General features: G+C 45.0%; 5 protein-coding genes and 1 non-coding gene across 6 annotated transcripts; 5 read left to right on the top strand and 1 right to left on the bottom strand.

Moving 5' to 3' along the window:
• Positions 1-8591: 8591 nt before the first annotated feature.
• On the top strand, positions 8592-10088 carry LOC111627247 (DNA polymerase III subunit gamma/tau-like). The gene is given in 1 exon segment (XM_023370817.1): positions 8592-10088. A coding segment is annotated over 1 exon segment (1497 nt).
• Positions 10089-11007: 919 nt separating this feature from the next.
• On the top strand, positions 11008-11445 carry LOC111627248 (thymidylate kinase-like). Its single transcript, XM_023370818.1, has one exon. The coding sequence runs from the start codon at positions 11008-11010 to the stop codon at positions 11443-11445; it is 438 nt and encodes a 145-aa protein (XP_023226586.1).
• Positions 11446-12400: 955 nt separating this feature from the next.
• LOC111627249 (ribosomal RNA small subunit methyltransferase I-like) lies at positions 12401-12982 on the top strand. The gene has a single exon (XM_023370819.1). It carries the CDS (start codon positions 12401-12403, stop codon positions 12980-12982), a length of 582 nt encoding a protein of 193 aa, XP_023226587.1.
• Positions 12983-14484: 1502 nt separating this feature from the next.
• On the top strand, positions 14485-14557 carry Trnah-gug. The gene has a single exon. It is a non-coding gene; the product is annotated as a tRNA-His (tRNA).
• Positions 14558-14574: 17 nt separating this feature from the next.
• LOC111627250 (thymidine kinase-like) lies at positions 14575-15153 on the bottom strand. The gene is given in 1 exon segment (XM_023370821.1): positions 14575-15153. A coding segment is annotated over 1 exon segment (579 nt).
• Positions 15154-15435: 282 nt separating this feature from the next.
• Positions 15436-16533, top strand: LOC111627293 (ribosome-binding ATPase YchF-like). The gene is given in 1 exon segment (XM_023370863.1): positions 15436-16533. A coding segment is annotated over 1 exon segment (1098 nt).
• Positions 16534-17022: the final 489 nt, after the last annotated feature.

The following is a 17022-nucleotide window of genomic DNA, read 5'->3' on the forward strand; positions in this document are numbered from 1 at the left end:
ACTCCGGTTAGTCCTGAGATGAGCAAAACTTACGAGGGAATTAGCCGCTTGGTCATGCTAGACCGTTATTCCCAGAAGGACCTTAAACTCAAAACTTTAACCGTTGGGGATTTGGTAGTGGCCAAAATTAAGTACGACGTCAAGTTCCCGACCTTAGGAACCGCTTACGTACTGGACATTCAAGACGAGTTAGTGACTATTCAAGTTGAAAACGAATACATCAATCAAATTGACCCAAGTTACCATCCGACCGAGGACGGGGTGATCCAAGTTCAAAAGGGAACTTTGAACAAACCGCTTGAGATTTACTTTGAACAGATTGCCCGTCGGGTAGCGAATGCGCTCGGAGCTAGCGAAAGTCAAACTTGAAAAGAAGAGTTTTACCAGCAAATCGCCGCTAACAACATTGTTCCGGCTGGACGTGTTTTGTACGGAGCTGGTTCTGGCACCAACGTAACTTATTTCAACTGCTTTGTGATGCCGATGCCACGCGATTCGCGGGAAGGCATTTCCGAACACCGTAAAAATGTGATGGAAATTATGTCGCGTGGTGGCGGTGTTGGAACGAACGGATCAACGCTTCGACCCAAAAACACGGTTGCTCTGACAGTTGGAGGCAAATCTTCCGGGGCGGTTTCGTGGCTCAACGACATCGCTATGCTGACCCACCTTGTTCAACAGGGCGGTTCACGTCGCGGCGCTCAGATGATAATTTTGGCCGACTGACACCCGGACATTGTTGAGTTCATCGTTTCCAAGATGCAAAAGGCGCCCATTCTGAAGTGGATTGCCGACAACTTTCCCGATCCAGACATCGTTCGGGAAGCTAACGACAAGTTGAAGTTAAAACCTTTGTCAGACTTTGAGCGCAAAGTTTTAGAGCAAGTTATCCAGAGCCAGGCTCCGCGTGATCTGAAGGAAAGCGCAATCACAAAATTAGAGCAAGGCGGTTCTTACGAAGTAGTTGAACCAGAGTTTTTGACTGGTACCAACATTTCGGTTGGTATTTCAGATCAGTTTATGGAAGCGGTGAAAAAAGACGCTCTTTGGTCGCTGCGTTTTCCTGACATTGAGAAATTAACGCCGGAGCAGAAAAAGTTTTACGACGAAAAGTGGCATGAAATCGGCGATGTTCGGAAGTGGGAAGAGTTAGGCTATCCCGTCAAAGTTTACAAAACCATTAAAGCTCGCGAACTGTGGGACTTAATCAACTTTTGCGCGACCTACTCAGCTGAGCCGGGCGTATTTTTCATTGACCGAGCTAACAAAATGACAAACGCTAAGGCTTACGGCCAAAAAGTTGTCTGTACCAACCCTTGCGGCGAACAGCCGCTAGCTCCCTACTCGGTTTGCAATTTGAGTGCCATTAACTTGGCGAATATGATTGAACACCAAAGCGGCGAAATTCTCTGGGATAAACTGGCTAAAACTGTTAACGTTTGCGTTCGCCTCCAAGATAACATCATCGACGAAACACCTTATTTTTTGGAAGAAAACCGTCACCAAGCGCTTGGAGAGAGAAGAGTTGGTATGGGCGTAATGGGTCTCCACGACTTTTTAATTTGAAAAGGCGAACGCTACGGATCGAGTCAATCGCTCAAGTTAATCGACCAAGTTTTTGAAAAAATCGCCACCACCGCTTACCTAACTTCAGCCGAGTTAGCCCGCGAAAAAGGACCCTTCCCATTTTTAAACGGACAAGTTGAGAAACTTTGCTCGACCGGGTTTATCCAAACTTTGCCGGCCCAAGTTCACCAAGCGATTCGGGCTAACGGCGGACTAAGAAATTCACACTTACTGACGATTGCTCCAACTGGAACGACTGGGACGATGGTTGGCGTTTCAACTGGTCTAGAGCCTTACTTCGCTTTCAAATACTTCCGCTCGGGCAGACTGGGTAAATTTATCGAAGTTGATCAAAAAATTGTCGCTGACTGGAAAAAGCACCGTAATTGGTACAACGGCAACCAACTGCCGCCCTTCTTTGTTTCGGCCATGGACTTAACGCCTGAAGAGCACGCCGATGTGCAAGTTGCTATTCAGCGCTGGATCGACTCTTCAATTTCTAAAACTGTTAACGCCCCGCGTGGTTACACCGTTAAACAAGTTGAAAAAATTTACATGCGACTTTACGATAACAACGCCAAAGGCGGCACTGTTTACGTGGATGGTTCGCGTGATTCGCAAGTTTTATCAATCGATAAAGAAGATAACCAGCTTGACACCCAAACGATTTCCGTCTCCGAAATTACCCGCGACAAAGTTGAGCAGTTAAAAGAAAAAACGGCCGACATCCCCGGACTTAAGTACGGGAAAGATATCGGCGTTCAAGTCGGCAACCTTTGCCCAGTTTGCAAAGAAGGGACAATCGAAAAATTCGGTGGATGCAACTCGTGTGCTAACTGCGGCGTGCAACTGAAATGCGAAGTTTAATAACTCTTCTCAATCCGCTCGTGGTTGATTAAGTTCTTTTTGACGTAGTATTTTTCAATTTCCGCCTCGGAAAGACTGAGTAGTTCGGCCAGCCCCAGGTAAAGCCGGAAAGCACGGCTGATTTTTTTGCGACTAATTTTGGTTTGTAAAGCGCTAACTGCTTGAAAAAGACCGAGCAACTGCGAGTTAATGTCGTGGCGGTTGGTAAATTCCGGTTTAAAGGTTTGTTTTTTAACTTTAGCTCCGATCAAGAGCGAGACGAAGAAATGGAGTCCGTCGGCGTACTCCTCCAAAATGTTTTCGCGCTGGTACAGGCGCTGTTTTTTTCAGTACTTGAAAGAAGCGATTTCGTTGGAAAGTTCGGCGATCTCAACGATTAGCGCTAGGACGCGGTGGAGAGTTAAATCGGTGTTTTTAACTTGGTGGTGAGTTTCAATCGCGTGATCTAATTTCTTTTGCAGATCGATAATTTTGTCTAATTGCATGGTTAATCAACCCCAATTATAGGTAATTTAAAATATTTTTACCGCGCAGTTTTGGTCGGTAGTATAATCGGTTTGCAACTCAATTTAACGCCAAGTGTTAAAACATGGAATTGGTTGAAAATACCAAACTGTCCTAGCAACCGTTACAGTCGGGTCTTTGTTTAACACCGATCACTAAGGATGAAAGCGGGCGCTTTAAACTAATCATGTTCGTTTGTTTGAGCAACCCATCTCTCCAGTTGGGTTGCAATTTGTATTTATGAAAAAAAGTCAATTTTACGCAGTTTTATCAATCGTATCGGTGCTTTTAATCGTCTTTGCCAGTTTATTCAGCGTCTACTTTCAAAAGTATCAACAGCTTGATGCTAGTTTAGAAAAAGGTGCTCACTACGGCGGCAAAGAAGTTCGTCTAATGTCAAAAACTTTTGACGGTCAACAAGAAATGGACCAAATCTACGTTACCAAGAGCGAACACAAAACGCTTGAAGACTTGATCTTGTGAATTAATAAGTTTGAGGTTGAGCAAAAAATTACCGACGAACAGCGTTTTGGTTTTCGCGATCGCCACGGTCTTTACGGTCTGTTTGTCAACCGCGTTAACGGCGTTTTTGCCGACTACAACGACGAGTCTGCTAGTTGGTGAAAAATCCTTTCACCGACGGCGCCCCAGCCGATCACTAGCAACCACGATCCGCTTAGTTATTCGCGTAGTTTTGCTTACGAGTCTTTTAGCCAGGAGTCGCAGCAAAGTTGGACGACTAACTTCGGTATCTCAGGCATACCGCTCGTTGCCGACACGATCGTTATATTTGTTCAAAGCGCCAAATGAACGCTTTAAAGGAGTTACTAAGATGAAAAAAATCGCTTTAACCTTGCTAGGTTTAACTTTGCCAGTCGCTTCGGCTGTGGCTTGCTCAAGCAATTTAAACCAGACCACTCAGACGGGTGACCAATCAAGCCGCGGCAAAAAACCAGCCGCTAACTTTGACAGCAAACTGGACATGGAAGTGATTCAAAAGTTGCCAGTTTTCAAGGTCGAAGGAAAACCTTACCAAGTTCAAGAAGATGGCCTCTACCTAGTTAAAAACGCTTACCAAGGCGTTTTTTGATCGGGAGATCAGCAAAATGGCACCCAAGTTGACGCGCAAGTCGTTCCGCTTGGAGCAAGTTTAGCTTACCACGTCGGAGTTTCGCTGTTTAGCGGCGGAGATTCGCTCTACGTTCTTTATAACGACGATGAGAACGACGGTTATTCTATCGCCAATTTTTTAGAAAGTTTTTACCTTCACGACACCAATTTAATTACTAACGACCAGTCTCTGGCGATCAATCGCCAAGGCGCAGAGGCGGTTAAATTAGGCCAGCGCTGGGGCTATTACACGGGGATTCCTTTCGTTAAAAAATCCGACCTAACTGGGTTAACGCCGCGCTATTACGGCGAGCAGTCTAAACTACCTAAGCACCAAAGTTGAGACGAAAGTTTCCGCGAGTTTTTGGAAAGAGAAACCAACCAGTCCGCGGTCGATTTAGCCGCCGAGTATTGAAATGTCAAAACAACCCCCGACCAAAGCGGTAAGTTTGAAACCAAAGATCCAACCGGGTCTGGCGCAAGCAAATTGTGATACCCAATCGTAGGTCAAGAAAATTACTTTTCTTACCAAATCACCCATCGAAACGCGGTCAAAGTTACCTTTAATCAGACGGCTCAAAAACCTTACATTGACGCTCAGTTTGCGCTTGCTCGAGACAATTCGCTTGACTTAACAAGACGTGAAATTAGCGCACAAGATCTCAAAATTTACTCGGTAATTGTCGGAGGAAACGATCGCCACGGCGACTACCTTGACCACGAGAGCCAGGTTTATCAGTTTCGCGCTTTGAAAAAAGTGCCGTCCGGAAATTCCCGTCTTCACAAGCTAGGCGATCAGTACGAAACTTTCCACCAGCGCGACGCTAGTTGATTGGGTAAAAAACTGACCAGCGATTTGCACTTCCAAAGTTTTTCTCTGGACGGAATAAAAGGCCCAGACTTCCGAGTTAACCGCTCCGAACTACCTTCATCCAAGTATCAAAACGTTTTTAATTTGCACGGAGCTGGTCCAAACGGAAAGCATTACCAATTAGTCAGCGTTGATGGCAAAAATTACCAGTTCATGATTGTGATCAACCAGAGCCCTCAACCGCTTGATCGCTACGATCTTTTTGAAATAGTTCAACGAGTTGTTACTTAGCGCTAATTGACTTTAAGTAGTCAAGCGAGTTTAAACTTTCTGACTAAACATGATGGCACTGAGAAGAGCGAGTTAACTCAGTTAGTTTAGATGTCGCATTAACGCGAGGAACCATCAACCATGAAAAAAATTCTGTTAACCCTATTAACACCCGTTTTAGTTAGCCCAGTTTTGGCCGGACTAGCTTGTCATGCCCAAGTAACTGATCAAGAAAAACCGCCTGTTAGCGATCAACCAGAGCCGGACCAAGAAGACAAAATTTTGCCCCAAAAAAATCGTCTTAACATGGAGGCAGTCCAAAAACTACCCCGCTTTGAAGTGAACGGCAAACCTTACAACGTCATCAACGACGGACTTTACTTAGTCGAAAAAGATTACCGAGGCATCTTTTGGTGGGGTGATAAAAAACACGGCACGCAAGTCGACGCTCAAGTTGTGCCACTTCACACCGGAATGGAGTTTGGAACCGGCCTGTCTCTGTTTGAGAACGGCGATTCTTTCTACGTCCTTTATAACGACGATGATCACGACGGACACTCAATCGCGCATTTCTTAGGTAGTTTTTACTTAGACGATACAAATTTGATCACCAATCACGACGCTTGGAAAGTTAACCGTGCTCACTTTGAGGCGACTAAAATTTTTCGCAATCAACACGATTATTCAATCGGGATACCTTTTCAAAAAACTGCTTCGCTCCAAGGCGCAACGCCGCGCTATTACTGTGAGCAATCCAAACGTATTAACTACGGGGCTTGGCACGATTACTTCGCGGATTATTTAGCCAAGGAAACCAACCCCGATGCTATCGCAGTTGCATCTAACTTTTGAAACGTTAAAACTACTCCCAACCAAAAGGGTGAGTTTGATCACAAAAACCCCGGCAACCCTGGTGCGCACCAAAATTGGTACCCCCTAGTCGGCGATGCTAACTACTTTTCTTACCAAGTCACCCATCGAAACGCCGTCAAAGTCACTTTTCACAAAACGCCCAACAAGCCGTACGTGGATGCGCGCTTTGTTTTAGCACGCGATAACTCGCTCAGTTCCGAAGGCCATGTTAGCGCCCAAGACGCCAAAATCTACTCGGCTGTTATCGGTGGCAAAGATTGGCACGGAGAGTACTTAAAGGCGCTAACGTACACATACCAGTTTCGCGCCGTTAAAAAGGCTTTTCCCAAAAACGATCGGATTCACAAACTGGGCGATTCTTACGTGTACCATCAAAAGAAACACGCGACTTGGTTGGGCCAGCAATTGGATCAAAACCGCAACTTTAAAAATTTTCGTTTGGCCGGAATAGACGGTTCAAACTATGGGATAAAGTTCCAAACATTTGAGGATAAACCGAACGAGTGGATCGCCGATCTGCACCACTTAGTTCCCGATGGCTACCATTTTAGGTTAACTAAATCAGTCCTAGGTGATTACGTTTCCTACCTTCTGACTAACGTGAGCCGTTTCGGCTTTGGTACTAGTGAAATTTTTGCGATTAAGGAGGCGCTAGTAGAGTAGCTACTAAACTATGTTGCACATTTACTGGGGATTTGGCAAAGGCAAAACTTCGGTTCTCAACGGCTCGGCGCTGCGCGCCAAGGGCGCCGGTCTGAGGGTCGCCTACTACCGTTTTCTCAAGGGCAGACCGAGCAGTGAAAACGAAGTGTTAAAAATGATCGGTGTACCGCCGGTCCATTTTCACCACACCGATAAATTCGTGATTGAAATGGACGAAGGCGAAAAAGAAAAAACCCGGGCAATCGTCTACGAAGGTCTTGAGCAAATTAAAAAAGATTGTCAGCAGTACGACATGATTCTGATCGATGAAATTTTAGATTTGACCGCCCCGAGCGTTGGCTTAGTTTCCGAACAATACCTCGTTGATTTTTTTAAAGAACTCGGGATTGAAAATCGTGAAGTGCTTGTTTCGGGCCACGTAGAACTTAAAGAAGTTTTTAAGTTGGCAAGTTTAATCACTTACTTTGAGCCACGCAAACATTACTTTAACCGCGGACTGAAAGCGCGCAAAGGGATTGAGTTTTAAACTATGACCACCCGTAAGATCACCGTCAGCGCAATTTTAACTTCGTTAGTCGTGGTGGCTAAGTACGCCCTAGGCTTCATCGTAGGCGTGGAAGTGGTGACCTTTTTGTGCATTTTGTACAGCGTATTTTTGCCGTTCCGACTTTCGCAAACAATCATCTTTGCATTCGTTCTGATCACCGGCATAATTTACGGTTTTGGAACGTGGTGGTTAGTTTACTTTTTCATTTTTCCGTTGGAAGGACTTTTTTCGTTCTTATTCAAACGCCTTTTGAACAAGAACCAACTTTTCTTCGCGATCTGGTGCGGTTTTTGAGGGTTTTCAATTATGTTTTGGTACTACCCCTACGACTTGCTCCTGTTTGGTTCTTCGTTTGCGCTAGCGCGTTTTGCTACCGCGGTTGTCCCTAATTTGATCGGCGCGGTCAGCAATTTTATTGCGGCGACGATTTTATTTGAGACTAGTAAATTTCTGTTTGAAAATGTTTTTCGAGTTGATAGTAACGATTTTTGATAGAAGGAGTCAAACATGTTAAAGAAAATGGTAATTTTACCGGCGCTAGGTTGCGTGACCACTTTGGCGGTCAGTTGCGCGGCCGAGCCAGCGGTTTCCAAAGAGGACACTAAGGCTGAGCGTCAAGCTTTACTTGAGCGGGTGAAAAAATTGGAGCAAGAGCTAACTAATCTTGGCCAAAACCACACGCGCTTGCTTGAGGAAATTGAGGATCTCAACCGCAAAATTAAGCAGTTAGAAGAGACTTATTTTGGTGCCGAAAACGAAGTGCGCATCATTTCAAAAACAATTGATGGTCAACAAGAAATGGACGAAATTTACCAAATTCAACCTGGTCAAAAAATGTTTTCCGACTTACTTTTGTGAATTAACGATTTCGAAGTTGAGCAAAAAATTGTTGAGGAGCCCCGGTTTGGTTTTCGCCCAATCCACGCTGAGTACGGTCTGTTCGTCAACCGCGTCAACGGGGTGCTAGCTGATTACAGCGATGAATCAAACACCTGGTGGAGAATTTTATCGCCCACGTTTGGATCTAAGTTCACCGCTAACCCAAGTCCGCTTCTTTACCGCCGTAACTTTGACTTAGCTAAGTTTAGCGAAAACGATGTTAACCCCTGGGGAGTCAACAAGGGAATTAGCAGTTTGCCGCTGATTGGACGTCAAATTCTAGTTTTTTGACAAAGTCCGAGTTAGTCTTAAAATCCACGGCTACTCCCCGTCTATGTGAGCATGTAGTTTTTTATATATAAAAAACTACATGCTCAATTGTAGATCGGGAGTGCGACAGACCAGTTCAGCAATTCTTTTAGGTAACTGGTGGCGCAAAGTTTAACGCTGCCCCGATTAGTCAATGGCCTAATTGAGCTCGCATGTATAATTAACTCAGATATGTCTTACAAAGCTCTTTACCGCACTTACCGTCCGGATGAATTTAGTCAAGTTGTCGGTCAAAACCACATTGTGACGACTTTAGAAAACGTGGTCCGTCAAGGCAAAGTTTCCCACGCTTACCTTTTCGCCGGGCCGCGCGGAACAGGCAAAACGTCGGTAGCACACATTTTTGCTCGGGCAATCAACCAAAACGCTCGTCAACTTGATGAAGATTTAACGCTTGACATCATCGAAATTGATGCTGCTTCAAACAACGGAGTGGCTGAGATGCGTTCGATTATCGAAAATGCTCGGTTTGCCCCTGTGCAAGGCAAGTACAAAGTCTACATTGTCGACGAAGTGCACATGCTCAGCAAAGGGGCTTGAAATGCGTTGCTAAAAACTTTGGAAGAGCCACCTCGCCACATCGTTTTTATTTTAGCCACCACTGAACCTCACAAAATACCGGCCACAATTCTTTCGCGGACCCAGCGTTTTAATTTCAAACGGATTGAACCCGGGGTAATCGAAAAACAGCTTTCACAAGTCTTTGAACAGGAGAAGATAACTTGCGAACCGGAGGCGCTTAAGTTTATTGCTAAGTTAGCCAACGGAGGTTTGCGCGATGCCCTTTCCATTTCCGACCAAGCCGCTGCGTTTGGAAACAATTCGATTACTTTTGAGGCTATTTCGCAAGTTTTCGGATTGGTATCAATCGGCAGACAGATTGAACTGATTAATTCGATTTACCAAGGGCAGAGCAAAGTTTTTCTGCTCGCTCTGAGCGGTTTCATTGAAAACGGAGTCGATTTAGAGCGACTGACGTTTTCTTTAATTGAAATTTTGCGCGATCTAATCGTTTACCGCAAAACTTCCGATTTCAACTTGATTGAGTATTTGACGCTTGAAGATGTGAACCAACTGGTTGTTGATTTAAGTTTTGCTTACCAAATGGTTGACACTTTAATTGAATTAGCTAGTCAAATTAAGTTCACCCAGTTGCCCAACCAACTTTTTGAGTTAAAAATGCTCGCCCTTCTCAAAGCGGAACCAAGCAGCGCTGCGGCGCCAGAGCCAGCAGTAGTTCGCTTAAAAAACAAACTGACCGACGAAAAAGAGTCAGCCGAGTCCGAGGACATTACCAGCGCTCAGGAGCTTGCTGCGGATTCAGAGCTCCACGACTTGGATTTTGAAAATTTTGACCAGATCGCTCCCGATCACCCCCAATCAGTGGCGCCAACAGTCAGTCCCGCTAAGAAAAAGTTGGACTGGGAAGATTCGTTGGTTATTCCGCTCAGTCAAGACCAAATCGGCGGTAAAAAGATAACCAAGGCTAAAGAAGAGACTCTCCCTCAAGATGACCTTGACATTACCCAACTCTTTGGACTTGATGATCAGTCCGAGGAAACCGAAAAAACCACTCCTGACCAACCAGTCAGTTTCACTCTCAACGAACTGATTAATCTGCTAATTATCGCCAGCCGGGATCAACTGCAACTGGTCAAGCAAAAGTGACCCCTTTTAACAGCTTTTGCTGGGCAAGAAAAATATGCTCAACCAGTTAGTTTGTTGAAGAACAGCAAGATCATTACGGCCGGCGAGCACTTCGTTTTAGTTTCCAGCGAACAAGACGAGTTGATTGAGACGCTTAACTCCTACCGCCAAGATCCCAACCTACACCAATTAACCCGGGAAATTTTCGGTTCTCCCCGGTGAATCTACGCCATCACTAGGCAGCAGTTCGAGGAAGTAAAAAAGTCCTGGAGCATCATGAAAGCCGAGGGCCAGTTACGGGCTGGTCAAGCTATCAAGCCACCCCAACTAGTTGTTCAAAGCGATCCGCACGAGGCGATCGGTCGCGACATTTTTGGCGATTTATTTGAGAAGTAACCACTTCAATTAGAAAGGAACGGAGATGAACATTAACGCCATGATGAAACAGGCTCGCAAGATGCAAGCCGAACTGGAAAAAGCCGAGAAAGAACTTCACAAGCGCAAATTTGAAATTAACAAACAAGGTTTAACGATCGTTATGCTTGGCAATCGACGTCTTGAAAAAGTTGACATTGATCCAGCGCTGATTGATCCGGAAGATAAGGAAATAGTCGAGGACCTTTTCATGTTGGCTGTCAACGAGGCCAACGAATTAATTGACCAGGCCGAGGAGGCGATTCAACCCAAAAACACTAACTTGCCTCTGTAGGGCAAATTAGTTAGGGTTTGCAAATTTATGGTTCAAAAAAACAGCCACCGACTTTTTGTAACTTTTGAAGGGCTTGACGGATCGGGCAAAACAACCGTGGTTGAGGAAATTCAAAAGTGACTTAACTCTTTAAAAATTGCTAACATCGCCACCCGCGAACCCGGTTCGTCTAACCCGATTACTAACCAAATACGCTCGCTAGTCTTAAACGAAAAAACACCCATCAGCGTTATGGGCGAGTTGCTCCTTTACTCGCTTGACCGAAGAATTAATTTAGAGCAGCAAATTTGGCCGGCTCTAGCAGCTAACAAAGTTGTTCTTTGCGACCGCTACTTAGACTCTTCGCTGGTTTACCAAGGTTACGCGGGAGAGCTAGGGATTGAACAAGTTTTGAAGATGCAAAAATTTATCACCCGAAACACGTTTCCTGACATCACCTTTCTTTTTGAATTACCGCTTAAACAGGCAAAAGTTCGCACCCAAAGTCGTTCCAAACTTGATCGTTTTGACGCAGTTAACCGTCAGTTTCGCCAAATGATTCACGAGGGTTACGACCAGGTGAGACAAATGTTTGCCAACCGGTTTCACATAATTGATGCTTCACGCGACCGAGCAAACGTTTTGCAACAAGTTCAAACCGTTCTTAAGAAAGTCTTAAAATTAGACTAGGTCAAACTATGGCAAATCTAGAACTATTTCGCGAAACGAATCCGATTGCTTACCGGATTATTCGTAATTCCTTCCGCAACAAAAAAGTGGCCCACACCTACCTATTTAACGGCGGAATTGATACCGACTTAGAAGAGGCGCCCGAAATTTTAATCCAAGCTCTGATTAGTGAGAACGATATTTTTGCAGGTCAGTCGGGTCGAGCAACCAAAAGCTACCCCGATTTAATCGTTGTTGATGGTCAAAAAAATAAAAAAACTCATCACCAAGGAGCAAATTAGCGCAGTTCGGGAAAAATTACAGTTAACGGCTTTGGACGATAAAGGCGTCAAAATTTTGCTAATTAAAAAAGTTGAAAACAGCAACAAATACGCGCTTAACATGCTGCTTAAAATCATGGAAAGTCCCCCACCAGCGACTTACATCATCATGACCGCCACCCAAGTTCACCGGGTTTTAACTACGATCAGATCGCGCTCGCTGGAAATTCGTCTCCGACCCGTTTCATTTGCCAAGACAACCGAAATTTTGCAAAGGCACCAACTGTCGGCCGAGTACGCTCGCGTTTTGGCTTTTCTAACTCGTAGCCCAGAGCGAGCCGAGCGGTGGATTAACGAACTTCAATTTGCCGATCTTTACCATCAGACGTGTCAAATCTTGGCCCAAATTTGCCGCCAACCAGCTCAAAGCATCCAACTCAAAAAACTGTTTACCCCGGCCAACCAAGTGCTTTTAGCGCTGATTTTATTGGTAGTTGTGGAAGACATCGCCCGGGCTCAGCACGGCTACGAATTAATTAATCCCGACCACCAGGACATTGTTAACTGATCGCTAGCGGCCAACTTTGCCACCCAACGCGCTTTTGCGGCGGTGGAAAAATTTCTTACGATGGTCAACCACAACGTTAACCAATCTCTTAGTTGAAACACCTTAGTTTTAAATTGAGAAAACTGCTATGGCTAAACTTTACTTAGTTGCCACACCGATCGGCAACAGCCAAGACTTAACTTTTCGGGCCAAAGATACGCTTGAAAAAGTGACCTACATCGCTTGTGAAGATACGCGTCGGATCCGCAAACTGCTCGCGATTTACGGCTTAAAGGGAAAGAAATTGCTTGTCCACCACGCTCATAACGAGCGCCAAAGCACGCCGGGCATTATCCGTTTGGTTGAGCAGGGGGTTGACGTGGCATTAGTTAGCGATGCCGGCACGCCGGGCATTGCCGACCCAGGTTTTTTACTGATGCGCGCTGCGATTGAGAAAAATTTGCCGGTCGAAGTAATCCCCGGCGTTTCGGCTCTAACCACGGCCGTGGTTTTGGCTAACCTAGACCAGTTCTTCACTTTTTTAGGTTTTTTATCAGCCCGTAAGATCAAGCGTCAAAACCAACTGAAAAAATTACCTGTTGGCACTTTTGTGATTTATGTGCCTCCGCACCAACTAATCTCCACACTAGAAGATTTAGCTCACGTTTACCAAGACGAGGTCGATGTTTTTGTTGGCAAAGAACTAACTAAGCAATTCGAAACTCATTGACGCGGCACGCCGACCCAAATTAAAGCCGCTCTAGATTCACAAGCAATTAGAGGGGAGTTTACGCTCGTTTTTAAAGTTCAGAGCCAAAGAGCATAAAATAACTTTGCGATGGGAAATATCCACCAAAGAATCCGCTCGATTACGCTCTGCGCTTTGATGTTGGCGCTGTTACTGGCGGCTGGAGTTTTAGCTTGGTTAATGCCTGATTTACCCAACGGTTTAGGGTCAGTTTTTGTTTTACCCGAACTGTTAACGGTTGGATTTTCCTTTTTCTTCGGCTGAAAAAAAACTTTGTTGACCGGCTTAGTTTTTTACGGAGCGCTGGCGTGAGCCGCACCATCAATTTTAATCAGCGGAATTTTCTGAGCTCAAAGCGCCGGCACTGCGGCGGGAGTGTTGGTACTGGACTACTGACTGCCGTACTTATTTTTAACTTTGAGCGGGATTTGAACTGCCAAAAAAAGATCGGTTTGGTTTAACTTAGGCTGAACTTTTTTAATGGTCGGTGGCCTTTACTGCTCGCACGTGGTTTCCGGAGTAGTTTTGTGATCGTCTTACGCCTGGGAAGGTTACTCGGTTTGAGCTTATTCCTTAGTGGCGAACAGTTTTCGCAGCGCAGTTTTACTGATTGCTTGCGCTGTGAGTTTGCCGCTCTGCATTCGGGCGCTTGGCAAAAACAGTTGAAATTGGAGGCGTGGCCAAATTTATGCTTCGCGCTAAAAAACTTTTTACCAGCCTCAGCAAAATAACAGACCAGCAAATTCTAAGTTGTCAACTGGTTCACGCCGGTTATACGAACGACAACTACCTTTTTGAGTTGACTAACGGTCAAAAGTACGTTCTCCGCATTCCGCGTCGCCACAATGATTTTGAGCAGGAAAAGAAACTTTACGAACTTTTTGGGCTCGGTCAAGTAACACACTTTTCGACGTCCAACGGCATCATAATTCGCCGGTGAATCGACGGACAGCACCCCGATCTTAGCTTGGAAAGCAACCTTAAAAAGTTGTTAACAACGCTCAAAAAAGTGCACCGGACAAAAGTGAATTTTCCAGTTGCCAAGCAGAATTGGCTGGCCTATTTAAGCGCCAACGATTTACCCCGTTCGATCACCCAGCTTTACCACCAGGTAATTCAGCAAATTAGCGCTCGTCAAAAATTAGTCTTAACCCACCACGATTTAAACCCAGCAAACATGCTAGTGGACCAGCGCGACCAAATTATTTTGCTTGATTGAGAGTGAGCTCGATTAGACGATGCTTACTTTGATTTTGCGTCGCTGGCTCTGTTGCCCGAGGTTGATCAAGAAAAGTTAATTCACTTAGCCAGTCTTGACAAGACATTACTCAGACTGTATCAGTTTGCGGTTTTAGTTTTTAGCCACATGTGGTGCAACTACGTAAACACGAGTGCGAGCCAAGTTTTGAAGCAGCAACTAACCGAGCGGATCAATTTTTTCGCCCGTGAAATCGGGTAAAATGTGGTAGTTAAGTCGCTAAGTGGCGTACGTGGTGAAATGGTCAACACATCGGATTGTGGTTCCGACATTCGCGGGTTCAATTCCCGTCGTACGCCCCATTTTTTTTGTTAATTTAGCAATCTTCGTTTTTGTCTTCCATTCCTAGACGGTAGCAGTGACGGCAACGCGCCTGGTACTCTTTGTCGCCGATTTGAATCAGTTCTTTTCCGCCTTTACGCCGAAAAGTCAAGGTGGCAGCCGCTCCGCAAACCACGCAGACAGCGATTAATTTATCGACTTTATCGCTAATTGCTAACAAAGTTGGCATCGCGCCAAAAGGTTGAGCTAGGTAATTTTTATCAAGACCGGAGATTACCACTCGCACGCCTTGGTCGGCCAACTTAACGACCACTTTAACAATTTCAGCGTCAAAGAACTGCGCTTCATCAATCGCAACCGCTTGGAAATCTGGGGTTCACTTTTCCAAAATTTGGCGAGCCGTGGTGACGCTAATCGTTTCGATTGAAGTACCAGCTCGTGAAAAGATTGCGTCTTTGTTCCAGCGTTTTTCCAGTTTTGGTTTAACAACCAAAGTTTTAACTTTGGCGTACTGCAAAATTTTGATCCGTTTGATCAGCTCTTCAGACTTACCCGAGAACATCGGACCGGTGATCACTTCAATTAAACCGCTGGGAAATTTAAGGTACATCATCTCCGTTTCATTATAAAATCTCCGCCTTTAAAAATGCGCCTTAAGAGCAAAAATTTCTCGCCACAACTTACGAGCAAAGATATAATTTCATTCGTGGAAGAAAAGTCTCCTTACAGCCAAGAATTTACCCAGCAATTTTTACGTAAACAAAACCAATCCAAACGTAACGTGGGTAAACTGTTGGCTGGTTTAATGATTTTGCTACTTCTAATCGGAGCGATTTTTGTTTTGACTTACGCAATTTCGCTCGCCAAAAAGATTTAGTCGCTAAGAAAGGAATCGATGAGTCTTAGAGCCGGTATCGTGGGCCTACCTAACGTTGGCAAATCAACGCTTTTTAAAACGTTAACTAAGCTCTCAGTTGAAATTGCTAACTATCCTTTTGCCACCATTGAGCCCAATGTCGGGGTAGTGGAAGTGCCTGATCAACGTCTTAACCAGTTGGCTCAAATCGTTAAGCCAAAGCAAACGTTGCCGGCCATTTTTGAATTTACCGACATCGCTGGTTTAGTCAAAGGAGCTAGCCAAGGCGAGGGGCTAGGGAACCAGTTTTTAAGCAACATTCGCGAAGTAGATGCGATTGTTCACGTCGTGAGATGTTTTACCGACCCAAGCGTGATTCATGTCGCTAACCAAGTTGACCCAGTTTTAGACGTTCAAATAGTCAATTTGGAGTTAATCCAAGCTGATTTAGAGAGCGCCAAAAAAATTCGGGCTCGACTGCACAAAAAAGCTCAATCAGACAAAAAAGTCGCCCTTGAGTTCAACTTTGTGGAAAAGTTAATTTTTCACCTTGGCCAAGACCAAATGGTTCACGACCTGGATGTCAGCGAGATCGAAAAGGGTTGGCTGAAAAGCTACCACCTTTTGAGCGCTAAACCGGTTTTGTACCTAGCCAACGTGGACGAGCAGCATTTAGCTAATCCCGAACAATCTAAGCCTTTCCAGCGGTTAAAAAGTTATTTAGAATCGTCTGGCAACCAAGTTTTGGCACTTTGCGTTCAAGCCGAAAGCGACTTGGCTGACTTAGAAGGGCAGGAAAAAGACGAATTTTTGACTCAACTAGGCGTCCAAACGAGCGGGGTGGATAAATTAATTCAAGCTAGTTACGCCTTGCTTAACTTAGCGACTTTTTTTACCGCTGGTCCCCAAGAAGTGCGAGCTTGAACCTTTAAACAAGGCATGAACGCCCAAGCTTGTGCGGGCATTATCCACAGCGATTTTTCCCGCGGTTTTATTCGCGCCGAAGTAGTTGGTTTTGAAGATTATTTAGCCGCTAACGGTTGGTCGGGAGCCCGAACAGCTGGCAAAGTTAGTCAGGAAGGTAAGAGCTATTTGATGAAGGACGGAGACGTGGTGTTATTTCGTTTCAATGTCTAGGCGTTTTAGACCAGGAATGTATAATGGTGAAAAATTATGAAATTAACCAAATTATTTAAATCAAGCGAACTTAAACGGGCTGAACAAAATCTCAAAGAAATTAATGGACTCAGCAAATCGGTTGCCAAATTAACCGACGAAGAATTGCGCCACAAAACAACCGAGTTTAAGGAACGTTTGATGGCCGGCGAAAGTCTTGATGAGATAAAAAACGAAGCTTTCGCAGTGGTACGCGAAGCAACCGAGCGAGTTTTGAAAAAACGTCTTTTTGATGTGCAAATTTTAGGTGGCTTAATCATCCACGAAGGTTCAGTGATCGAGATGAAAACCGGTGAAGGTAAAACGATCACTTCTATTCCGCCCGTTTATCTTAACGCTCTGCTTGGTCACGGCGTGATTGTCTCGACTGTTAACGAATACTTAACTAAACGCGACGCCGAGGAAACAGGGCTGGTTTACAACTTTTTGGGGTTGACGGTCGGAANACGA

This window comes from Centruroides sculpturatus, unplaced genomic scaffold (assembly GCF_000671375.1).
Source record: "Centruroides sculpturatus isolate CEXI.00-Female unplaced genomic scaffold, Cexi_2.0 scaffold597, whole genome shotgun sequence".
Classification (NCBI taxonomy): Eukaryota; Metazoa; Arthropoda; class Arachnida; order Scorpiones; family Buthidae; genus Centruroides; species Centruroides sculpturatus.

What these genes read in the sequence shown, in the direction of transcription:
- LOC111627248 (XM_023370818.1), top strand. Translation starts at nt 11,008, where the DNA reads ATGGGCGAGTTGCTCCTTTACTCGCTTGACCGAAGAATTAATTTAGAG.
- LOC111627249 (XM_023370819.1), top strand. Translation starts at nt 12,401, where the DNA reads ATGGCTAAACTTTACTTAGTTGCCACACCGATCGGCAACAGCCAAGAC.